This window comes from Pteropus medius, unplaced genomic scaffold (assembly GCF_902729225.1).
Source record: "Pteropus medius unplaced genomic scaffold, Ma_sr-lr_union100, whole genome shotgun sequence".
NCBI lineage: Eukaryota > Metazoa > Chordata > Mammalia > Chiroptera > Pteropodidae > Pteropus > Pteropus medius.
Genome location: NW_024352787.1, coordinates 21,916,545 through 21,943,936, shown reverse-complemented (window position 1 = coordinate 21,943,936; position 27,392 = coordinate 21,916,545). Strand labels below are relative to the sequence as shown.

At 38.4% G+C, this 27,392-nt stretch overlaps 1 protein-coding gene and 1 pseudogene across 3 annotated transcripts in view; one reads left to right on the top strand and one right to left on the bottom strand.

The window, feature by feature from the left end:
• LOC120591729 (S-adenosyl-L-methionine-dependent tRNA 4-demethylwyosine synthase TYW1) overlaps positions 1-27,392 on the bottom strand; it is a 191,984-nt gene that overhangs the window by 81,187 nt on the left and 83,405 nt on the right. For all 3 annotated transcript variants that reach the window (XM_039849387.1, XM_039849389.1, XM_039849388.1), the window contains one exon: positions 1,820-1,997. In XM_039849387.1, the coding sequence (XP_039705321.1) occupies positions 1,820-1,997 (178 nt within the window). The remainder of the gene's footprint in view (positions 1-1,819; positions 1,998-27,392) is intronic.
• LOC120591993 (uncharacterized) lies at positions 22,509-22,627 on the top strand (annotated as a pseudogene).

Sequence of the window (27,392 nt, the reverse complement as noted above, 5' to 3'; positions counted from 1 at the left end):
TTTAGGCATATATGCCTTACATTTGGGATAGACTCTCTTTTTATATACATGTGTACATGTATACAACCACACTCTGTCTAACAACATTTTGGTCAGCAACAGACCACATATATGACAGTGGTATGCCATATAGCCTAGGTGTACCATAGGCTACACCATCTAGGTTGTGTAAGTGTACTCTATGATGTTCTCACAATAACAAAATCACCTAATGATGCATTTCTCAGAACACACCCCTGTCATCAAGCACCGCATGACTGTATACCTCAACACCACTCTATCCCAACTTCTCCCTCATGAGCCATCTGAAAAGTCAAGGGGTTTAAACCTAACAAAAGTTTTTAAAAAGTAATGCTGACTATAAGCAAAATTTACACACTTAAAAAAATTGTCCCTTTTAATTTTACCTTTTTATACAACTTCAAAAAGTAATACATTAGCCATCTTTGTGACAATGTCGCAAAATATGATTTTAATATTATTGCCAGGTAGCCAATAATTCTAATTAACTCCTTGATTTCTTATAATGCTAAATTTTAAATCTTCGTGCATGCATGTGTATGTGATCATTCTTTCTAAAAAAAAGTCATTTATATTGACAATTATTTTCTCTTTTTTTTCATGATATACCTTATTGGCCAGTATTTACAAAACAAATTTGAGTTAAAAAAAAAAAAGGTCATTGTCTTTTATTCCTAAGTGGGAATTTCCCCAATATTTCACCAGCCATCTCTACTGAGCATCTACGGTGTGCCAGGCTATATTAGTGGCATAAAGATAAATAAACAGGATTAACTAGCCTCAATGAAACTGCAGTCCAATGGGGAAAGCACAGGTAAATAATTAAGTAAAATTTAATGTTTTCTGTGCTATAATATGTGCATCATTCAAGTAGAATGCCAAAACAGGTCATTTCAGGTCCCAGGAGATGGTCATCTCCATCGGAGAGCCCTCTCTCTGTCATCCAAACCAATTTCATCATGTTACCTCCTAAACCTACTCCTTCCTTACATGATCTCTCTAATGTTACAGGGCCCCACAATGCTAGCAATCAATGAGGCTGGAACCCTCTGTGTCATTACTTAGTCCTCTTCTATGCAGGATTCTCAGAGCCACACAAATAGTTTGCCGAGCTTATCAATTATGCCTCAATAATATCTTTTTCAAGACTCCTCGTTCTCATTGTCTTACTTTCATCCTTGTAACTCTTACCTAAATAAACGTATAACCTCCTATCTAGTTTCCTGCTTCTTGGCTCTCCCATTTTACACCACGTTAGCAGATCGCTCTGTAAAAAGCGAGAGCTTTCTAAAGAACAGCATTTGAAGTTCTCTACAATCTATTCCCAACCTTTTCAAATTAATTTCCAGCTGCCAGTCTCTTTCCCACACTCTGTGGCCCAGATGAACTATATTTATATAATGATATCACAAATACCCTAACTCATCTTTCTCAAGAGGTTCTTATTTTTAAAAAAACTACTGTTTTCTACCTTCCTAAATAGTAATTCTAGCCATATTTTAAGATCCAAATTAAATAATGGCTTATCTGAGAAGTTTTACCTTACCTCTTCCATATGGAAAAAACTGGCATTCTCTTTTGAATTCCCCCAGCAATTTATTTGTGCCTCTATGCCTTTTATTAATGTTATCTGCCCTAACAGAATAGATTTTTTAAGAGCAGGACCATCTCTGGCCCCCAAAATGTTGTTAGTATGTATTTAGTAATCAATAAATTCCTTTTTAACACATTAATGCCTATTAGTTTTACTTTTCAGTCAAACACAGATTCAAGCAGCATAACATGCTGGACCACTCACCTGATTTCCATAGGGAATTGTGCGTTTGTGACCAGGAAACTGGAAATTTTATTCTCGTGGAGTAGCTTCAAAAACCTGTTGATATCTGGGTACATGATGGGCTCTCCCACAAGGGACAATGCACAGTGCTTTACTGTCATTCCTTCTTCAAAGCGTTCTTCTTTAACACCCGGTACTCCTAGAAAACACAGTGAAAAGGAACAAGCTCAATAAGGCACAGATAGAGAATAACCACTTTTATTTTTCTTAATTGAAAAATAAAAGTGGTTATACTACTCGCCTCCCAGTAGTATTCCATGGCTGCATATCTGGCTACATGGATACTCCCAGAGGATTGGGATGCAGTGAAGCCACAATCAGAGGACGTCAGGAAAGCCCTGGAGATGTTGGAGCCGAATGTCTCAATCGCTTATCAGAAGGCAGCGGGTCACGTAGCCTGGATGTTCCTGGCGGTGCTATGGCAGGCCAGCCTGCAGGTTTAGGATCAATTTCAGCGGGTGCAGCAGCTACAATGCCAGGAAGAAGTGCTGGAAAGGCAGCTGGTGGCAGCAGAACGCATGCTGCAGGGCCCTGATGGGTCGCTGCCATCATCCTGGTCTGAGAATCCGCCCGCAACACCACAGCAGGTGCGGCTGGTGATACGGCAGCAGGTTGAAGTGGAACAGCTGTTGGCCCCAGGGCAGGAAAGCTGGTGGCACCCCCAGGATAATAAGCATACCACCTTGATCCAGTACACCCCTGCCAAACTCCAGGACCTGATGAAACAGGTATGGCAGAGAGCCAGGGAGACAGTTCCAGGGTGGCTGCTGCAGCTGTGGGATACGAGGCTGAAGGGACTGAATTATCTCTGGAAGAGATAGCTTGGCTGGCCTCCATAACGGTGATACCGTCCCTCAGGCAGCGTCTCCATAATGTGGCGTGAACAGCGCAGGGCGCAGGCAATCATTCCCTGATTAATTGGCTCATGTCCACTGCATGGAGAGTGTGGGCCCACCCAGGGGAGCTGCCAGAGACAGTGAGCAGATGGACCACATACTTATAGCTGGTCCAGGTAATTCAGCAAATGGGCATGCGACAGATGATGTTTCGTGCCCAGTACACTAGCCTGGATGAGGAGGTCCTTCATACAACCCATATGAAGGACTTGATCTTGACCTCTGGCCCAGCACGTACTTCTGGCACCATGGAGGCACTGCTGGCCCTCTACGTGGCCACGAGGTGATAGGCGGATCCACGAGGTGACCTCCACTATGGCTAGCTTGGGGGACGTGAAAGTAAAACACGAACAGCGTTCCACCCAAGTGCATGCTCTACTGCCCACCGCACGCCAGTGCATGGACAGGGGCGTGGCTAAAAAGCCAGAGTGGAGCAGCGCCCAGCCCATTGGGCTGTGAGTGAGCCACAGGTAAATGCAGTTTGATCTCCTCGCGGCAGAGGTCACTGCAGGAAAGATTGAGCAGCAACCTAATGAAGTGCTGCTGGCGCTATGGAATCAGCTATGCCCTAATCAGCAATTGTCTCTTATTCTCGAGAAAGCCACACCCATGAGGCGCGGCTAGCCAATTATCTTCCTAATTAGGGATTCCACTGGGACACCTGGTTGGCGGGGAGCTAGCTGACCTGAAACCTCGGGAGCTGAATAAGGTTACCCCGCCCCTGCATGCTGCCATGCCGAACGTCATGTCCTTCATGGGTCGGTTGTCACATGAACTTGGACAATACCATTATGTGGTGGACTTGGCAAATGCCTTTTTCTCTAACCCTACCCTGTGCCGTGGTCTTGTGGCTCAAGATTTAGCCATATGGAAATAACCGCCCGTAGTGCACTTGTATCACTACATTGATGATATAATGCTAACCTCTGATTCTTTTACAGAACTAGAAGCAGTGGCGGCCAGCTTGTGAGAAGCTCTCGCCGACTGGGTTTGCGCAGTCAGCAAGGTCAAGGTCCAGGGACCTGGGTTCTCTGTCAAATTCTTGGGAATTGTTTGGTCAGGGAAGACAAAAGTAATGCTGGAGGTGGTGACCAATAAGATACAGGCATATCTCCAACTGACACTGTGAAGCAGCTCCAAACCTATTTGGGACTGCTGAGGTTTCAGAGGGTGTTCATCCCTCATTCGGCCTCCTTGATGTGACCTCTGTACCGTCTAGTGAGATGGGGTGCCCAGTGGTATTGGACTCCTGAGATAGAAGAGGCCTTTAAGACTACAAAGCAAGCTGTAGCACAAGCTCAAACTACGTGTTGTAGATCCAGATCTCTCATTCCTGCTTACAGTGCAAGTGGATGATACAGGGTTTGGATGGGGCTTGTGGCAGAAGCATGGGTGCCGGAAGGTACTGATAGGCTTCTGATTCCAGTTATGGAAAGGCACGGAAGCGCAGTATTCTCTGATAGAGAAGCAACTGGCTGCCATATATGCATCCCTGTTGACCAGTGAGGCCATCACTGGCCGTGGAGGGGTGGCTGCAGTCTTAGGGAAGACTCCCTATATGAGAATTGAACAGACCCATAAGCTGTCTAAGCAGAGCTCCTGGTGGAGCCTGCTGAGATGAGAGACATACCGAGTCCCTATGTAGAGGGTTGGACTCCCATCCCTGAGGATGCCTGGTACACAGATGGCTTGTACCATAGAACAGGTAGTGAAATGATGGGGGCTACCGTTGATGAGGGCACAAGCACAAGTTGCTGTGCCACAATGCCCCTGGTGTGCTGAGCAGCACCCAGAGACAGCAGGTAAAGAGAACCCCGGAGGTGATGCCCCATGGGGCTAAGCCACTCCAGGAATGACAAGTGGATTGTGGGCCCAAGGTATCACCCTCTGGGCCAGATCCTGCACCAAAACCCTGTAGCGGGTGGAGTGTGGGTCCTAGGTCTGGCTGTGATCCATGCTCAAGGCTAGGAACAGGACCCGAGATTTAAAATGTTACATTAGTATAGTAGGGTGCCTGTGCCTAAAATATGTAAACATAATTCAGCTTATTGTAACATGCATGTGTGGCTGAATGTCACTACTGTACTCTTATATGTGTGGAGCCATGTGGTCCCCTGGAGAGCGGAAGGGGAGCAGAAGAAGAGCAGAAGCCCACTCCCCACAATAAACTGCACTTCCCGCAACAGAAGTGCGCTCCCCACAATAAAGTTGGTATCTGCCGTTTCATTCTCATGTTGGCCTCTTGTGCATTCTTCCAGCTTGGCATCTCCCTATCGAACATTCCCTTCTCAATCAGCTCAGCACTGACAAACCCCACCCTTGATTTTACTGCTAATTAAACTAGTCAATACAAGCAGGCAAAACTAACTTTGTTAGCTAATTATTTGAAACACAGACTATATTACTTTCTTTAATTTGCTTAGCTCTGCATTCTTTCATGTTGGTCTAAGAAAATGAACTCAGTCTATCTACTTAAAGAAAAGCCTCTTCTAGATTAATCATTTCCCCCTTCATTTCTCAAGTACTATTCTAAATTGGTCCAAAAGTACAGAGGAGAGAAAAAGAAGAAACCTGTAGTTCTCACCTTTGGCTTCATACTGCAATCACCAGGAGAGTGTCAAAAACTCCTGCCACCTAGGTCCACTGCCAAAGATTGTTTAATTGGAGAACGTGCAAGCCAGGGTAATGGGAGCCTTAAAAGTTCCTCTGGTAATTCTAACATGCAGACCCAGTTGAAAACCACAGCATAAACCAGAGGTCCACAAACTCATCTGCACATTGGAATCATCTGGGAATCTTAAACTTTCCAAACTCAAGGCCACAGAGCAGACCAATTAAATCACAATCTCTGGGGAGGAACACAGGCATTAGGAGTTTTTGAAGCTCCCCAGGTGATTCCAATGTGCAAACAAGTGTGGGGACCACTGGCACATACAACCACAGTTAGAAATCAGAATTACCCAAAGAACTTTTAAAAACTGCATGGTCCGTGTGGTATCCCAAGCTAATTAAACTGCAATCTCGGGATGGGACTCAGACATCAGTATTTTTTTTAAGTGATTCCATTGTACAGTGTGGATGGAGAAGCGCTGCTCTCAACTCAATGTAGAAAGCATTCACGAAAGCCCCTCGATCTAACAGAGAATGACTTGGAAAGAGTGTAAAAAAGCAAATAAAAAAATATTTCCTTTATTTCAGTTATATCTATCAATTACCTTATAGATTCTTTTGGAGAATATATTTTCTCTGAAGAACAAATTCCTCATGGAGATAGGGGAAGGGAAGGCATGCTCATATTCCCTCTGGGTCATGTATTAGCCATGTTTTATTTTTGAACTACAAACAGTACCTACCTCAACAAATTTTTGTTAGGATTAAATGAGATAACACATGTAAAGGCTTTAGCAGAGTGCCTGGCACACAAGAAACAGTCATTACGGATTTCTTATTATCAGTACCTTTATCCCGGCTTCTTAACATGATTAAATCCCAGTCACTATAACCTTAACAACAACAAACATGAAGAAAATAAAGTGAGCTTTTATTGCTCGCTTGTGCCTTAGTTTCCAGGAAGTGATTTTCTCAAATTCTGGCCCTACCAGTAAGCTGGTTTGTGTCCCTGGTCAGGCCACTCACCCTCCCAATGCCCATTCCCTGACCTATAAAGATAAGGATTACACACACACAGACACAGAGCTATTATAAGAATTCAATAAAATAAGCCACTTGAAAGACCTAGTGTGGTGACAGACCCAGCACATAAGCATTCAAAAAATGTTAGCTGTAAACATTTTATAATAATAATAATAATAATTTATTTTGTGAAATGAAACTGAAATTCGGTTAATTATTTTAAATAAAATGGTAATTCCATTCAATTCAACATGTTTATTGATCACCCACTATGTGCCAAGCACTGTTCTAGGCAAGGTTCTTATCAGTAAATAAAAATAAGAGAAAAACCGCTGCCTTTGTAAAGTTTAAATTCTTGCATGTGAGAGACAGAGAGTAAGCATTAAACATAATATATCAGTAAATTCTAGAGCAGAGGTTCAATAATTTTTTTATTTAGATATAACAGACGTACATTATATTAGTTTCAGGTGTACAAAATAATGGTTTGATATCTTTATATATTGTGAAATGATTATCACAATAAGTCTTAAGTAATATTCATCACCACACAATGTTACAATTTTTTTTCTAGTGATGAGAACCTTTAAGATATAACTTCTTAGCAACTTTCAAATATACGATACAGTATTATTAACTACAGTCACCATGTTGTACAGAACATCCCCATGACTTACTTTAAAAATGGAAGTTTGTACCTTTTTGACCCTTTTCATCCATTTCACCCATCCCCATAATACAGTAGCCACCAGCTGCAGGTGACTCTTGAAGACTCGAAATGTGACCTAGTGTGACTGAGGAACTGAATTTTTTTGTTTTATTTAATTTTTGTTTATTAAAATGTAAAGGGCCACATGTGGCTAATGGCTACCATATAGGATATGCATTTCTTTAGTATATGAGAAGGTGATAAGCATATGGTAAAGAAAAGGTACGTTAGGGTAAAGAATGGGAGTCCCAAGAAGAAAAAGCAGGCTGCCCTGTGAAATAGGGTGGTCAGGACAAGCCTCATGGGAAAGGTGAGAGCTAACTTGAAGGAGATGAGGGAATGGGTCGAGAGGCTAAAGAGAGAAAGAGCATGCTGGGCTTTGGAAAGCTGAACAAAAGCCCTAAGAAGGGAGCATGCTGATGTGTTCAAGGACTGCGGGTAATATGGGCAGCCACTGCAGGGTTTTGAGAAGGGTAGCCTAATATAATTTTTTTTAAAAAATGGATCACACTGGGTGATCTATTGAGAAAAGAGGGGCAAGGAGAGAGACTAACCTGCCAAGAGGTTACTGTATAATCTTTGGACGAATTGATAGTGGCTTGCACCAAGGTAGTGACAATGGAGGTAGCTAGAATAAAGACAACACCAGGTGTACCTACTGAAGTATAGTCAACAGGATTTCCTAATGGATTGGATATAGAGCATGACAGAAGGAGACCTGTTAATGATTTCTACTAAGTTTTTGGCCTAAGCAAAAGGGTCACCATCAACTGAGACAAAGAATGCCTTGGGGGTACTAGGTAATGGAGGTAGGGGAGTAAGTATTATGTGTCCAATTTTAGACATGTGAAGTTTTATATGTCTGTTAGAGATCTGAATGTGTGTCTAACATTCAAGTTTGGATTCTGAGAGAAAGGACTGGATGGCAATAAACATTTTGGCAAATGGATGGTATCTACACCCTTGGGTGGAATAAGATTACCAAGGCACTAAGTGTAGCATTCTAGACACTCACATATCTAGGGAAAGGAAGAAGGGCCACCAAAGGACACTGACAAGGAGCAGCCAGGAAAGAAAGAGGAAAACTTAAATAGCTCATTTAGTTGCCCATTTAGACAACTAAAAAACAAACAAAAACCAAGACCAAAAAGAAAAAGAGAAAAAAAAGCCCTGTGGGAAGTGATGTCAGAGCATGGAGGCTTGAGTGGACCACCAGGTCTCTCCTCTTGAAGTTACAGCAAGTTGGATAGCTATAATTCCACACACACACACAAAAACCTTTCTCAAAACACAAACATGTCTGAGAGTTCCTCACATTGAAATATCTGAAGGTGGGTGTATGGGAAGAAACAGAGGAGGAGGGAAGGGGAAAAGACAAGAGACAGGTGCCACAGATGCAGCAGGGGAGTAGTCAGGTTATAGCATACAAATTCTGCAGCCCTGAGGAGCAGGGGGTAGAATCAACATTCTTGCCTGAGTGGTCAGCACATGCTGAACCCAGTGACAGGAGCAGAGACAGAACAAAAAGGTGCGGCATCTGTGGTGTAGCAGCCACCACTGCTAGGCAGAAAACACACAGACATATAGCCATCTCTGCTCACCCTCTCAGAGCTTGCAGTGGGCCGTAGCAGAAGCTGCTGCAGTGAAACATCAGATTATAGAACACACTATCCGCAGCCCTGAAGAATAGAGAAACAGAAACATTTCCTCCTGAGCGGCAAGTCACATTGCTAATCCCAGTGACAGGGGCAGAGATACAGGGGTGTGACAGCTAAGGTCTGGAGGCCACCATTACTAGGAGAAGAAAGTCACAAATGCACAATCCGGCCTCTTGCAGTCCATCCTGCCTCCATCTATCATAGCAGAGCCCAGTGGAGGCACCTACAACAACTAATAATACAGCTCTGCTTTCAGCACCCAGTTATAGGAGGCAGCACTGGGATCTCACGGGCTCAGAACCCCATTATCCAAAAAATGCACCATGAAGTGTGTGTGGGGGGGGTGTACCTTGAGACTAAGGCAACCTGGTCACAGAGCGGAAGCACTCCACAGGGAATAAAGGGCATTTTCTGTGAACAAGGTGACACCACCCAACAAAGATCCCCGAAGCCTCAGCAGTACAAGTAAGAGAAAATAAAAACGTATGCTTCAGTGCCACCCATTGGAAAACAAAAGAAAGACCTTTTGTTATCAATCTGCTAAATAGAGAAGTGTCACTCTTTAAAAGAGCAGATTTCATTCCCATTAATGCCTAGGCAGAAAAATAATCCATCAAATATCCAGGTAACTCACAAAGAAAATGAACAATCTCCAAAAAATAAACTTAAAGACATGGAAATATGTGATTTAAATGACAGAGAATTCCATATTTCAGTTCTGAAAAAACTCAATGAGATACAGAAAACTCAGAAAGGCAGTTTTAATAAACTCGGAAATAAAATCAACAAACAAAAGAAATGCTTTACCACAGGGATTGAAACTATAAAAAAAAGAACAAAGTAGAAATTCTGGAGCTGAAGAACTCAATAAAAGAGATGAAAAATGAACTAGAAAGATTAGGACCAGATGGAAGAAAGAACTAGTGATATCAAAAATAGAAATCTAGAAATGATACAGATAGAAGACTTCAAAATAATAAAAAAAAAAAAGAGAATTCTATGTGATTATCTGACTCCATCAGAAAGAGCAATATAAGAATAATGTGTGTGCCAGAAAAAGAGAGAAGGGAACAGAAAGCCTATTCGAACAAATAATCGATGAGAACTTCCCAAACAGATGTAAAGAACTGGATCTTTGAATAAGAACACCTAACTACCAATCCAGAAAGGTCTTCTCCAAAGAACATTAAAACTTTCAAAAATTAATGACACAGAAAGGATTCTCAAGGCAGCTAGGGAAAAGAAGACGGTAACCTACAAAGGAAATCCCTTTTGATTACTATTAGTTCTTTCACCAGAAACCCTACAACCTAGGATCAAGTGGAATCAAATATTCAAATTATTGAAAGAGAGAAATTACCAGTCAACAATAGTATATGCAGCAAAGTTACCCTTTAGATATGAGGAAAAAATAAAGACTTTCCTAAGCATACAGAAAACTGAGTAAATTTACATCACAAGACCTGCATTACAAGAAATACAGAGAGGTGCTCTTCTACTTCAAAAAAAAAAAAAGGACAAAAGGATAAAAAACTATGAGAAAGGTGACAAATAGACAGACAGAAACAGAAACTATAACCCTTGTTCAGAACAGAATATCAAACACTTAAATTAACAAAGGTTAAAGAGGTAAAAACATTTTTTAAAAGAAGAGTTTCTGCACTTTGGAAATGAACACAGCATATAGGAATAATTTGTGAAAACGAAAAATTAAAGGAGGAGGAGGAGGACTCAAATTACACTGGTGAATGAAGATAAGATGCAATCAGAAGAAAAAGGACGACTGTATATATGAAAGTTTATTTTGCATAAATCGGATGATAATCACACTCAAAAAAATCTAGAACTGAGACACTAATAAAAAAAGAGGAAAGGGAGGGGGAAAAAATGAGAATACCACCAAACTAAAATAAGACAGAGAAACACAAGAGAAAATAAAGAATAGTGACACAGAGCTTTCAAAAAACAAGAGATAAAATGGCTACAAAAAAAATCTTCATATATCAATAATCACCCTAAATGTAAAGACTGAACTCATCGATTAACATGCACAGAGTAGGAGAATGGGTCAAAAAACAAAATCCAGGAGACCAGGCAAAATGGCATAAATTGATAGAGGCCTGATACATCGCCTCTTGTGACCAAATCAAGTTGTGATAGAAACATGGAACAAACAGCAAGCAGAGTCACCTGGGGTCTAGATGAACAGAAGCCTTACAACTAGGGAGAGAAATAAGAAATCACTCTGCAACAGGAGAAGGCAGGAGGAGGCAAAGACATGAGGCTGCCCTGTCCAGAGTGGCTGAGTGGGACACAGGCTACAGTAGCAGCAGTAACCAGCAGCTGCAGATGCCTTCCTTAAAGGGGTCATGTCCACAATGGAATTTTCACAGTGACGGACTTCCTAGCTCTGAGCACCAGTGCCAGGTCGGCTGCTCGGGGGGTACCAAGGACTTACAGGGGGTCACTGAGTTGGAGAGAGGGCCGGAGGCTTTCTCCTAGGCAGAATTCTGGCAGTATCCATTGTTCTTCAGTTGAGCCCTCCCCATTCCCAGTGTGTGGACGCAGCACAGCCATAGCTGAGATGTCATCAAACTGGGTAACAGAGGTTGCTCCGCCCAGAGGATTCCTTGAAACTCTACCTCCCTCAACTCAGCGACTGCAGCCAAGCCATAACCCTTTGTGTCCTCCACCAGTCCTGTGCCACTTGCTAAGCAGCTCCAAGACACACTCATGGCAGCTGACCTCAGTTTCTGGCATGGCCTCTTGAGGCAACTATGAGCACAGCATCTGTGGATTGCTTGCTGAATCTTAACAGGTGGCCCCAGAGGGACACAGACTAGAGCTAAACTTGACTGTGCCACTGGACACCTACTACACAAAGCTACACTAATAAGATCAGGAGACTTAGGAGCTTTGCTTAGTACATAGGAACAGACACAGAAAGGCAGCAAAAATGAGAAGACAAAGAAGCAGAAACCATATGAGAGAACAGAACAGAGATCCAGGAATAATGGAGTCAAGCAATCTAACAAATGCAGCGTTCAAAACACTGGTTATAAAGATGCTCAATGAACTTAAGAGAAGTGTAGGTGAATTCAGTGAAAACAAAGAGATAAAAAACATAAAAATGGAAATGGAAATTATAAGAAGGAACCAGTCAGAAATGAAGAACACATTATCTGAGATGAAGGGTGTATTAGAGGAAATCAACAGAGTAGATAAAGAGGATCGAACCACTGATATAGAGGATGGGGAAGCCAAGGACACTCAATCAGAACAGCAAGAAAAAATAAACCAAGACTATAATAACAATTTAAGGAGCCTATGGGACACAATTACATGTAAAAATATCCGTGTCATAGGGGTAACTGAAGGAAAACATGAAGTTGAAGAGCTATTTGAAGAAATAATGATAGAAAACTTCCTTAACCTGGTGAAAGAAACAGGAAGCCCAGAAAGCCAGAAAGTCCCCAAAAAGATGAATCCAAAGAGGCCCAAACCAAGGCACCTCATAATTAAAATACCAAAGGTTAAATACAAAGATAGAATTTTGAAAGCAGCAAGAGAAAACCAGATGGTTACCTACAAGGGAGCACCCATAAGACTGGCTTCTTAAAAAAATTTCTCAAAAGGACATGAGGGTTTGGCTCAAAATATTCAACATGATATAACCCAGGATCTACAACCAAGAATACTTTACTCAGCAATGCTATCATTTAGAGTTGAAGGACAAATAAAGAGCTTCTCAGACAAAAATAAGCTAAAGGAATTTATCAACACCAAGCCAGTATTACAGGAAATATTGGAGGGACTTCTTTAAGAAGAAAAAACATGTATCAAAAACATGAATAAAGAATGGTAATAACTGAATTCCTATCAACAAGTGCCTCAAATGGAAAAGAATCAAATACTCAGACCAAAAGATAGAGTGGCTGAATGGATAGAAAACAAGACTTCTACATATGCTGCCTACAAGAGACTCACTTCAGATTAAAAGACACACACAGACTAAAAGGAAGGGGATGGAAAAAGATATTGCCTTGATGGACCTAGAGAGTATTGCGCTGAATGGAGTAAGCTGGATAGAGAAAGACAAATATTACATGATTTCACATACATGGAGAATCTAAAGAACAAAATAAACAACAAAAACAAAAACAAACTCATAGATACAGAGAATATTTTGAGGACTACTAGGTGGGAAGGGGATTGCAGGGAGACAGCGAAAAGGGGCAAAAGGATTAAGAAGTACAAATGGATAGTTACAAAATAGACATGGAGATACAAAGTGTAGCATAAGGAAAATAATTAACAATGTTGTAATAAATATGTAAAGGGGAAGTGGGGTACTAGGTTTAGTGGGCTTAACACTTTGTGAGTTATATGGATCTCTAATCACTACGCTGTAAAACTAAAATTAATATATTATTGTACGCCAACTCTAATTGAAAAAAACTCACTGAATTGTACAATGTAAATACAAGCAATTAATAGCCATTATATTTCAATAAAGCTGGGAAAAAAATCCAACTATATGCTGCCTTCAGAAGACACATCTCAGCTGCAAGAACAAATACAGATTCAAAACAAAGGGATGAAAACTGATACTCAAAGCAAATAGTATCCAGAGAAAAGTGAGTCTATCGTATTATATGAGACAAAACAGATTTTAAGATAAAAAATGTAATGAGATGAAGATGGACATTTTATAATGATAAAGGGGACAATACATCAACTTAATAATATATGTATCCAACCTGGAAACACCAAAATATAAAAAGCAACTACTAATGGAACTAAAGGGAGAAACTGACCAATTCTACCAATTATAGTAAGGGATCTAAATACTCAATTGACAGCAGTTAATAGAACATCCAAACAGGAAATCAATAAGGGATATCAGATTTAAATGACATATTAGAACAAATAGACATAGTTGATTTTAACAGAGCTTTTTGTTTGAAAACACCAGGATATACATTCTTTTTTAGTGCACATGAAACATTCTTAAGGGTAGACCATATGCTGGGGCACAAAACTGGTCATATAAAATTTAGGAAGACTGAAATCATAATAAGCATATTCTCTGACCACAATGCTTTGAAATTGGAAATCAAATGCAGAAAGAAAGCGGGAAAAATCACAAATATGTACAGATTAAACAACATGCTACTAAACAATGACTGGGTCAAAGAAAAAATAAGAGATCAAAAATACACAGACAAATGAAAATGGCAACATGACATATCAAAATGTGGGGGATATAGCAAAAGTGGTAATAAGAGGGAAGTTTATAGCATTACAGGCATACCTCAAGCAACAACAACAAAAACTATCAAATGACCTAACATTCCACCTAGAAAAAGAGTAAATGAAGCCCAGAGTCAGTAGAAGGAAGGAAATAAAAGTTAGAGCAGAATTAAACAAAATAGAAAACAAAGACAACAGCAACAATTAATGCAACAAAGAGCAGGTTCTTTAAAAACATTAATAAAATTGACAAACCTCTGGCTAGATTCACTAAGAAGAAAAGAGAAAAGACTCAAGCAAACTTAGAAATAAAAGAGAATTTATGGCAGACACCACAGAAATACAAAAAAATACAAGAATACTATGAAAGCCTGGTACACCACCAAATTCAAAAACCAAGAAGAAATGGACAAATTCTTAGAAATACATAATCTTCCTAGACTGAATCATGAAGAACTGGAAAATCTAAATAGACCAGTGAACAGTAAGGAAATTGAAATAGTCATCAAAACCTCCCAAAAAGTAAAATTCTAGGAACAGATGCCTTCAGTAGTGAATTCTACCAAACATTCAAAGAAGATTTAATATCTATCCTTCAAAAACTCTTTCAAATAATTAAAGAAGAGGTAATACTTAACTCATTTTATGAGGTCAACGTTACCCAGATACGAAGACCTGGCAGAGACAACACAACACAAAAAAAACCAATGTCTCTGATAAATACAGATGCAAAAATCCTAAACAAAATACTAGCAAATCGAACACAAATACAGTATTAAAAAGATAACAGATCACAATGAGGTGGGGTTCATTCCAGGGGCACAATGATGGTTCAGTACATACGAATCAATTAATCTAATATACCACATTAACAAATTAAAGAACAAAAATCATATGATCATATCAAAAGATACAGAAAAAACATTTGATAAGGTACAACATCCATTTATGATTAAAATACTCAATAAAATGGGTATAGAAGAAAGGCCATATATTATAAACTCTCAGCTAATATCATGTAATGGTATAGAATTGAAAGCTTTCCAAGATAAAAAACAAGACAAGAATGCCTACTCTCAACACTGCTGTTCAGTATAATACTGGAAGTCCTAGCCAGAGCAATCAGGCAAGGGAAAGAATTGAAAGGCATTCGAATTGGGAATGAATATATAAAATTGTCACTTTTTGCAGATGATATGTTTCCTTATATAGAAAACCCTAAAGACATCAGTAAAAAACTTTCAGAAACAATAAAAACAAATACTGTAAAGTAGTAGGATACAAAATCAATGTACAAAAATCTATTGTGTTCCTATATACTAACAATGAAATTTCAGAAGAAGAAATGAAAAAAACAATTGCAATTGCAACAAATAGAATACCTGGGAATAAGCTTAAAGGATGTGAAGGACCTTTACATAGACAACTGTAAGACACTGCTGAAAGAAACTGAAGAAGACACAAAGAAGTGGAGATACTCTGTATTCGTGGATTGGATGAATCAACATAGTTTAAAAAATGGCCATATCACCTAAAGCAATCTACAGATTTAATACAGTCCCCATCAAAAACCCAATGGCATTTTTCAAAGATAGAGAACAAAAAATCCTTAGGGACAATAATCAAAACAGCATGGTATTGGCAAAAAAAAAATCCAAAAAAACAAAAACAGACACACAGACCAATGGAACAAAATTGAGAGCCCAAAATTAAACCCACACATACATGGACAACTCATTTTTGATAAAGGAGCCAAAAAAATACAATGGAGAAAAGAAAGTCTCTTTAATAAACAATGTTGGAAGAATTGGAAAGCTACATGCAAAAGTATGAAGCTAGACTGCTATTTGACATAATATACAAAAATTAACTCACATGGATCAGACTCAAATATAAGACCTGAAAAGGTAAAATACATAGAAGAAAGCATAGGTAGTAAATTTAGGAACCTTGGTCTCAGAGAGCTTTTTGTGAACTAAACCCCAAAGGAAATGGAAGTAAAAGCAAACATAAATGAATAGGGCTACATCAAAATAAAAAGCTTCTGCACAACAGAAAAAACTATTAAAACAAAAATATAACCAACTAAAAGATATTTGCAGATAATAGGTCCGATAAGGGGCTAATATCCAAAATATATAAAGAACTCACACAACTCAGCAACAAATATAAACAATCCAATTAAAAAAATGGATCAGAAGGTAGGAGGAAGGGGGAGGTAAATGAAGTAAAGGGGGTCAAATATGTGGTGACAGAAAGAACTCTAACTATGGGAGGTGAACACACAGTGTAAACATATATAGGCTTACTGTTAAAGTGTACAGCTGAAACTTATTGGATTACATTAACCATTGTCACCAAAAATTAATTTATTAATTTAAAAAACAAAAATAAAATATTTTAATTGATTAACATAATGAATGAATGAATGAATGAATGAATGAATTTGAAAAATAAAAATAAGAAATTGGCAGAGTATCTGAATGGACACTTTTCCTGAGAAGATATACAATTGCCTAATAGATACATGAAAAGATGCTCAACTTAACTAGCTATAAGGAAAATGCTAATCAAAATCACAATGAGATACCACTTCACTCCTGTTAGAATGGCTATTATTAATAAGACACAAAATAACAAGTATTGAAGAGGACGTGGAGAACAAGGAACCCTCGTACACTGCTGCCACTATGGAAAACAGTATGGATGTTCTTCAAAAAATTAAGAATAGAATTACCATATGACCCAGCAACCATTTTTCTGGGTATCTACTCCCAAAATTTGAAAACATTTATGCACCCCAATGTTCACTACAGCATTATTTACAGTAGCCAAGACATGGAAACAACCAAAGTGTCCTTTGATAGATGATTGGATAAAGAAGATGTGGTACATATATACAATGGAATATGACCCAGCCATAAGAAAGAATGAAATACTGCCATTTTTGATAACATGGATAAATCTTGATAGTATCTTGCTAAGGGAAATCGGTCGCACAGAAAAGGATAAGAACCATATGATATTATTCATATTTGAGATATAAAAAAGAAAGCAACAAATAAACTCAGAGACACAGACAAAAGTATGGTGATTATCAGAGGGGGAGGGAGGTGGAGCAAGACTGAAGAGGGTAAAGGGGGTCAAATATAGACTGTGTGGTAAGCACACAATGCAATGTATTATAGACTGTATTATAGACTGCAATATGTTATAAGACAATGTGCTATACAACTGTACGCATGAAATTTACATGTTATTAACCAAGGTCAGCCTAATAAATTTAAAAGAAACTATTGATGAAATATTCACACCAAGTGGATTAAATAAAAACATAGATAACATGATTTAAAAAACAACCCTGTGGGTAAACTTTTTAAAGTAATGATTCGAGATTTTTAAATTATCCTTTTGTTTTTTTTCCTCAGAAAAGATTTTATTATGCATAGGGGGGAGGGATTAATTTTCTCAAAAGTAAGTCCTTGAGACTATGTAAAACCTTAGTTCTCCTGTACAAAATCACATTTCTATTTTGTGCTAAATGCTAGAGGCTATTACAGTGTTCCTCCCAAAGCAAGGCCCTCAAGGACTCAATCTCATGCCTTCCTTCACTGTCCTCAAAGAAATGTGTCAAAATGTAAGACATCTTCCAAATTTCTAATGGAAAGAAGTCCTGGAGTAGGAAGACAGTTCAGGGAACAGCAGACACCATATTTCAGTAGCAAATCTGTAAGAATATCCTCTACTGTGTTACACACACACACACACACACACACACTTCTCTTCTCTTCTCTTCTCTTCATGTTTCCCTAAACCATATCCCTTTCACAACTAAACTATGCTTTGTTATTTCAATTTTTTTTTCTGAAGCATGTTTTCTGACATGTCTCTTATCCTGAACAGCCATCTGATCCTGGACAATCACTACGGTCATCAGATTAACTGTGAAAAATATACCCTCATCTTATTGAAAGATGCCAAAGCAGAAACCTAAGATTCCAGATATTTTATTCTGATATCATAGCAATAACCTGAATAACAAAAAAGTGAACATGCTATAGTATTAAGCATAGAGTATTCCTATTTCTTTTGGGGGGAGGGGGTAGGTTGGTTAATAATAAATCTTTATTCTAAATACTTATGTCTTCTTTTTTATTGAGGTATAACTGACATATATAAGTATTCTTATTTCTGAAGATTGGACCATTTTGAAATCAAATATTCTTTTCTTCTTCTAATGATACAGCTCCTAGTCAAATATCTTCGTAAGAACCAAAATTGGCTGAACATCACATATATTTTTGATATAGCTACTTCTACTGTGAAGTTTTTCATAACTAACTTCAGAAAACAATTAGCAGGTGGTATTCTCTTCCCCACCTCCACATTTCTTTCAGATGTGTACTTTAGTAAACCTTGTTTGTAAAAACCAACTGTTGGAGACCTTTTCTTTTTTGCATTACTTCCCTTCTAGTTTCAACTATAGGTAAAAACATCTGCAACAAATGATGTCATTTTTATCTTTCACCTTCAACACTGAGGACATTCTAATAAATAAACAGTGTTCATTCACTTGAAGTCTGCTGAACTGATGGAAAACTGAGCTAAAGAAACATCATCCCCATTCTCTGGGAACTATTATTCCCTGCAGTGGTGGTAGTTATTTGGGAGCATGAAGCATTATAAAAAGATGCTGAGTTGCAGTGAAATTCTGACCCACTTGTAATCAACACAAAGTTAATTTTGCACGTGTATAAAGGGAAAGCTAATAAAGGTCAGGAGAAGAAAGATGGTTTAATGATTCAATGAAATAACTGAAAACAATAATTGCCCTCAGAATTGAGAACAGAAGCCCAAAGGGGAAGCATTTAAAAAAAATCAAAATATTTTCAAAGTCTGTTCAAGGCTGGCCATTCAATTAAAGCGGGAAACATGGAGGCAACGATACCCATAACCCATAACAAGTATCATCTTACATACAAATAAAATCATAAAATGACTGAACCAGATCTGTGGGAAAGAGTGGCTATTCATCACAGGGGTGGGAAAGCACGCAAAAAAAAAAAAAGAAAGTTTTTTTGCGTTAAGAGTGGACCTCTAAAAAGAGGCTAAAGTGGAAATATCCCGAATATAACAGACTGAGAAGGAAATGGCTTCAAACATTTGAAAATTGCCTGTAATTTCCAATTTATAGAAATCTTGTTCTAAACATTTCTGTTTAAACCTGAAATTCACATTCCCAGATACAATATTATTAAAATGGAGATAAAGTTACCATTCAAACCCCAAACATCACATTAATCTGTTTTATATCTATAGTACTAATAAATCTACTTCAATATCACCTAATTAAATTTAAATATTTTTCCTATAGGAAAATGCATCCCAAGTTCCAACCAAGGAAACCAGGAACACTTTTCTTTTTGGTTTTTGTATTTTATTTTACCTTTTAAGCCACAAGGGGACACAGAGTAATAGTATCAGGGCTCTAACAGGGAAACTCTAATACAGGTGTGGAAGAAGAAAAAGGGGAACTAATTTCCTGCAGGGCACTTGTGAGTGAGCAACTCAACATTACATGAGATAAGCCACTCCTCCAGACCAATCTCTATTGAAGAGTCCAGATTTTGAGAAGATAGAGAATAGTCTCCACCAAGAGTTAAAATAATCTAGAGCTACATTTCTGCATCTTTAGAATTTAAAAACAGGATCTACATCAGAGATGCACCCACAGGGGTACTGGGTTCATAAAAAGTAGAGTGACTTGCATTAGCCTCATCATCCTTAGTCTGACTATCCAGAAATAAGGGTGACCTGTTTTATTTATACCCTATCCTCCATGGATGAATGAAAATAGAACATAGAGATTTAACCAACTAAAGGAGAAATTTGAGTTCATGCAAAAAGAAAATTTCAGACTTTAACAGCTGAAAAAAAGTGAGTGAGGAGAGGTCAAGACAGTGGAGTAGGTAAACACTATGCTCGCCCCCTCACACAACTAAACTACAGAACAGCCATAATTGGGAGTCAACTGAAGTCTAGCTGAACAGATCTACAACTGGAGACACACAGAAAAGGCCACCTCGAGACTGGTAGGAGAGATGGAGACATGGAATGGGCTGGTCCCAAAAGACTGGATAAAGCAGAGAATCAAATTAGCAGTTTAGGAGACAAGGTAGGAGAAAATATCCAATCAGAACAGCAAAAAAGAATACAAAAAAGTGAAGATAATTTAAGGGGACTCTGGGACAACATCAAGCGTACCAACATTTGCATCATAGGGGTCCAGAAGGAGAAGAGAGAGAGCAAGGAATTAAAAACCTATTTCAAGAAATAATGATGGAAAACTTCCCTAATCTGGCAAAGAAATAATCATACAAGCCCAGGAAGCACAGATAGTCCCAAGCAAGATGAACTCAAAGAGGCCCACACCAAGACACATCAAAATTAAAATGCCAAAGGTTAAATACAAAGAGAATCTTAAAAGCAGCAAGAGAAAAGCAATTATTATCTGCAAGGGAGCTCCCATAAGACTGTCAGCTGATTTCTCAACAGAAACTTTGCTGGCCAGAAGGGATTGGCATAAAATATTCAAGTGATGAAAAGCAATGACCTACAACCAAGAATACTCTACTCAGCAAACCTATCATTTTGGAATCAAAAGAGAGATAAAGAGCTTCCCAAGCTAAAAGCTAAAGGAGAAAAAGCTAAAGGAGTCCATCACCACCAAGCCAGTATTACAAGAAATGTTAGAGGGACTTCTTTAAAAAGAGGAGGAAAGAAAAGGTCAAAAATATGAATAAAATGGCAATAACTACATATCTAGCAACAAGTATTTTAAACATAAATGGACTAAATAAATCTTCCAGTCAAAAAATAAGGAGTCTAAATGGATAAGAAGACCCTTACATATGCTGCCTCCAAGAGACTTCAGATCAAAAGACACACACAGACTGAAAATAATGGAAAAAGATGTTTCATGAAAATAGAAACAAACGAACAAAAAAGCTGGGGTAGCAATACTTATACCGGGCAAAATAGACTTTAAAACAAGGACTATAACAAGAGACAAAGAAGGATCCAGTTATCCCAAATATAACTGGGTATTTATCCAAAGAAACCCAAAACACTACTTCGAAGGGACATGAGAATCCATATGTTAACAGCAGCATTATTTACAATAGTTGAGATATGGAGGCAACCTGGGTGTCCATCAATGGATGGATGGCTAAAAAAAAGGGGGGTGGTACATATATACGATGGAATATTACTCCGCCATAATAAAAAAAAAGGAAATATTGTCATCTGCAACAACATTAATGGACCTAAAGGGTATTGTGCTGAGTGGAGTAAGGCAGACAGAGAGACAAATGCCATATGATTTCACTTACATGTGGAATCTGAAGAACAAAATGAGCAAACAAAACAGAAACAAACTTATAGATACAGAGAACATTTTGATAGTTGCCAGATGAGAGGGGGGTGGGAGATGAGTGAAAAAGGTGAAGCGATTAAGAAGTACAAATTGGTAGTTACGAAATAGTTATAGGGATGTAAAGTATAGCATAAGCAATATAGTCAATAATATTGTAATAACTATGTACATACGGTGCCAGATGTGTATTAGATTTATCAGAGTGATCACTTTGTTAACTTACATAAATGTCTAATCACTGTTGTATACCTAAAACTAATATAATATCATATGCCAACCGGAATTAAAAAATAAAAATTTTAAAAAATTGAAAATGAATCTACTCAGGAGAAAGACTGAGTGAAGTTATAAAATCTCACTTCCTAGTGAATGTCTACAATAAAATAAGCAACAATTTAAACAATGTAGATTACCTTCTGCCGAGAACGAAGATAAAAACATAATCAATATTCTAAAGTACTAAAATTCTATAATTTTTCTAGTTCTGATAGCTTTAAAAAGAAAACAATTAACATTTTGATCTTTTAGGTATTGTAGGCCACCACCAGTTTTCCAGAAGAGCTCTGGATTCTTACAAATTATGTATTTCATCCTTTAATAATTAGTTTTTTTCTAAACTATAGTTTCACAGCAAGATTTACTGAGATTATTATAGCAATAAAACATACTTTCAGTAAAGTAATACCTTCTTTAAGCTCAGAATGAAGTAAAACATTAATAGTCACTGCATTCCAAAAACTGGAAATTAAGGGAGCTCTACTCTTTATGAAAATATGTAATGAATGAGAGCTCCTTTATGCTCGTGTGGTGGCCTGTCTACACCCACCATACTTCATATATACACCTGTTTTCTACTACTATTTGAAAGAAAAATTACTTTGGTACCCAGAAGAGTGTTGGTGTACAAATATCAAGAAGTTCCAATTTGAAAACCTTTCTAGAAAGCTTACTGTTGATTAAATAAATAGATGCTTTGCTGACATGGTAATATTTTGCTGACATGCTAATCTTATGATTTCTCCTAAGGTATTCTAATATAATGTTAATTAAGGTATTAAAAAAAAAAGTCTACGGCCATGCCACCCTGAACAAACCTGACCCTATCTGATCTCAGAAGCTAAACAGGTTCGGGCCTGGTTAGTATTTGGATGAGAGACCACCTAGGAAGACCTGGTGCTATAGGTGTAAAAAAGAAAAAATAAGGGATTATAAACTGACAAGGTCTTTGCAATCTGTGAGGTCAACCAAGGGTTGCCTTGCCTAAAAAACAAACAAAAAACATAAAAAAAGAATCCTTTGTGGGAATTAAGAGGGTAAAGTAGATACAGTTCTCCCTTGATATTTGTGAGGGATTGGTTACAGGACTCCTGGTGGATATCAAAATTTGCAGATGCTCACGTCCCTTATAATAAATGGCATAGTATTTGCATATAACTTACAACATCCTCCCATATGCTTTAAATCATCTTTAGATTACTTAAAATACCTAATATAATGTAAATGCTATGTAAATAATTGTTATGCTGTCTTGTTTAGGGAATAATGGCAAGAAAAGAAGTCTTTTACATGTTCAGTACAACCACTGTAGGCCTAACTATATAGAGTACACATCAGAAACAACATGAACTTTATTTTTCCAAATATTTTTGATCCATGGTTCATTGAATCCAAGGATGCAAAACAAAAAGATATGGAGGGCCAACTGTACTCTATATAACAACTATTTTTAAGGATAAAACTGATGGTAGTTTTTAAATTTCTGGGGATCATTCTCTCTACCTTAGGCATTTTAACCCTTATCCAGGATTCACTTGTCCCTAGATATACTCTCTTTCTCCCTGCAATCCTGTATCTATCATCCCCCAGGGGTCCCCAACCCCCAGACCAGTACCAGTCATTGGCCTGTTAGGAACCGGGCTGTACACCAGGAGGTGAGCAGTGGGGTGGATGAGCGAAGCTTCATCTGTATATGTAGCCACTTCCCAGCACTAGCATCACTGTCTCAGTTCGACCTCAGATCATCACGCATTAGATTCTCATAGAAGCACAAGTCCCTGGTGCCAAAAAGATTGAAGACCACTGCCCCACAAGTCAATATATTTTTTAAAACTCTTGTTTCTTACACCATGGAAACTTGAAGACAAACCATTTGAGGTAACTATTTAAAGGAAGCACAAGGTTACTGAGATCACGGTCATTGCTACCAATTCAATGCCAACAGGAGTCCCCAGTCTGGAGTGTGTTGAAGGGGAAGATTTTACTCAGTGAAAACAGCTCAATTATGAAACAGTGTAGTGTGATACAGCTCAATCATGAAAATGTTCAGCTGTGGAACAGCTCTGCTGTGAAACAGCTCAGGCATGAAACAGCTTTGGTGTTACAGCTTTGGCTGGGGAAACAGTCTTCAATAGGAACAAAGTGTGCTCCATTGAGGCAGAGGGGAAGTTGGCTTATATAGAGAAGAGTGCTTGTCCCTGGTCCTTGACTGGTCCATTTCTATGCAAATGACTTCAAATCTGCACGGTTCGATTGGTCCAAATAGCACTGTCCTGATTGGTCAGAATGGAGCCACTCTGGTTGGTCGGTAAATATGCAAATGAGGATATAGTTGCACAGCCCCAATTAGCTGGGGCAGGTCTTCAGCCCGTTAGTTGATTTACAAGCCCAGGAGCTCCTTTATAAAGGTCAACTCAGAGGGCAGGAACACAGTGCAGGAGGCAAGCAGTTCAGTCCAGCTCTTCCAGGGAGTGCAGAGAGCATAAGAGGCCTTTGTTTAGCAACGACAACTAGACTCTGTTCATAAATTTCAGCCCAATTAGACACCAGGAGTCCTTCTTAACAGGCACATTCATTCTCAGGGTCCACATAACAAAGAACATGTGCACACTGAGCTCACCTAACACATGTTATTAACGTGAATAAAGTCTGCCTCATGATTTATTCATTACTTATTTCCATTTACAGTGCATCTGCAAAAATGTTCCTGTCAGAAGAATTACTATCAAAACTCAGATTTTCATTCCGTGTCAAGGACATCTCAGAATGGAAAAACGAATGTCTACTCCTAGGGGCTGTGCTTCCTCCCCACACAAATTGCCTGGGTCACAATTCGTTCAGGAAGATTCTCAGATGTCTAGGAAACACACATCCCTAGTCATCATCCCATTACTTAAGGTTCAATGAGCTCTTCAAGCACTAAACCAAGACAAACTTAAGACTATAAAGATAAAATTACTGGTATTTGCCTGCTTCTTATATTACTATCTATGAAGGTTAATTTTAAGTATCAACTTGGCTGGACCACGGTGCCCAGATATTTGGTTAAAATTTATTCTGGATGTTTCTGTAAAGGTGTCTTTTGGATGAGACTAACATTTAAATCAGTGTACTTTGAGTAAAGCAGATTGCTCTCCAGAATGTGGATGAACAAATCACATCCAAACAGCTGAAAACTTTAATAGAAAAAAGCTGACCGCCCCCAACCTTAAAGGAATTCTGCCAGCAAACTGCCTTTACACTCAAACTGCAACAGTACATTTTTTTTTCTGGACTCACCAAGCCTGCACAATCACGTGAGTCAATTCCTTAAATCATTCTCTCTCTCTAGCAATCTCTCTCCACACACACACACACACACACACACACACACACACACACACACACACACTCTCACACAACCTCCTGCTGACTATTTCTCTGGAGAACTCTAATACACTATGCAAAAGAAAACAGGACTTTGCCTTGGAATTTATTTAAAGGCATAAGGTTTATTTGAAGATCAAAAAATCAATAATATTAAGTCAACAATAAGTCTAAGAAAAGATAGTCAAATTTTAGACGTGGAGACTTACTAGTTTCACCAAAGTTTCATTTAATTTTCCAAAAAATCAGTAAGGTACATTGCTTTATTCAAATAAAAGAAAGTAATTTGGTTTTTTTTCTTTTTTTTTTAAAGTGCTTCACACTAAAAGTCAAGATGAAATATTAAAATATTAGCATCTGTAGATGTCCAAAAATATGTCACACAGACACAAAAATATGTACAGGTCAACTTTCCCTACAAAATTCATAAAGAATAAAGATATAATTATGGACTATTTATACATTACTATTAAGCTTGAATAATTATTTGTATTACTTTTCTCAATTTCTCTTAAGAAAAAAAATAGTGATGGGGTACTGTGGTATAATAAGTATATTTGGTCTTTGTTCTGGGTTCCTAGCACAAAGCTCCTAAAAACCCTTGAGATTTTGAGTGATAGAAATGTCTTTTGTAATTCATAAGGAGACCCTTTTGACCAAGCCTGAGTTTATGCTAATGAGGTAGGACTCCTAAATAGCCTCTGGATGAGGCTGGTCACCAGAAAGACCAAATGATTAGAAGGTTGGAATTTTTTAACCACACCTATAGAGCTCTGGGAAGGGGAAGAGGGGACTACAGATGAACCCCTATAAAAACTCCTGAACAGCAAGATTTGATGAGTTTCCAGGTTGGTAAATGTATCCACATGCCAGGAGTGTGGTGCACCCCAATTCCATGGGGACACAAACTCCTGGGCTAAGAACCCTCCCAGACCTCACTCTAGGTACCTCTTCATCTAGCTGTTCATCTATATCCCCTATAATATCCTTTATAATAAACTGATAAATATAAGTACAGCAGGTCCTTGGATAATGTAGTTTTACTGAATGTCATTTTGTTAAAATGTTGATTAGGGAAAGAAAAAAAAATCAGCTCCCAGCAGGGGCTACTGTCTGCGTGCCTTTTGCGCGTTCTCCCACATCTGTATGAGTTTTCTCCATGTACTCTGGTTTCCTCCCATATCCCAAAGATGTATGTGTTAGGTGAATTGGCATGTCTTAATTGTCCCAATCTGACTGTGTGGGTGTGTGTGACACCCACCATCTTGTCCAGGATGGGTTTCCGCCTTGTGCCTTGAGCTGCTGGAAGAGGCCCCCCCCCCCAAGACAATGAACTGAAATAAGGAGGTTAGAAAATAGTTATCTCACTGGTTTTTATTCATCTTTCCTAATGCATGTATAGCTCACATTTATTTCAATGTTTAATAAGTGTTTTGGGTTTTTATGTAGAATTTTGGTGATGTTTTTGTGACCAGAAATGGGATATAAGAACTTAACTATTGCTAATGTCAATTAGTCCATGATAAAATTGGTTTCATTATACATTATTTCACTTAAAGTCACAGTTTCCAAGAACATATTACTAATGTTAAATGAGGACTTACTGTAAATGTTTCTCTGAGTTCTCCCATGACCTTCTCTAACAAATTAATCAAATCTGAGGAAGAAGGTGTAGGAAACTCCCATCTATAGCCAGTCAGAAGCACAGGTAATAACCTGGTGCTATTGGCATCTTAAGTGAGGGCAGTTTTGTAGGACCGAACCCTTAACCTGTGGGGTATAATGCTCTCTCCAGTAGTGGCAGAATTTAAATCTGTAGGACACCCAGTCAGTATCTGCTGAGAAGTGGAGAATTGCTTGGTAGTGTTGGAAAAAAACACGTATCAGAAGCACTATGATCTTAAGAAGCTGTGAGTGACCTGACAGAAAAAATTCCTTTGCATAAAAGAATCCTCTGATCTTCAAAACACTGATTACTGGGGTTTATAAAGACCCATGTGTTCATACCACAAGAGTGCCTATATCAAAACAACCTTGGTTGGAATTCACTTTTTATTGTTACATATAAAAAGAAAGGAGAATATAGGAGATAATGATTTAGAAGTGGTGGGTGGAGACAAAAACAAAGAGATTTAACAGAGAACATAAGAAATTTCAGTTCATCATCTGCAACTTTCTTTATAAAGTCATTGCTTTATTAGTTTATGTACAGTAGTGGGTCTCAAAGTGTGATCCCCAGTTCAACAACATCAACACCACCTGAAATATACATTCTTGGTCCCCACTTCAGACTTAGTGAATCTGATGC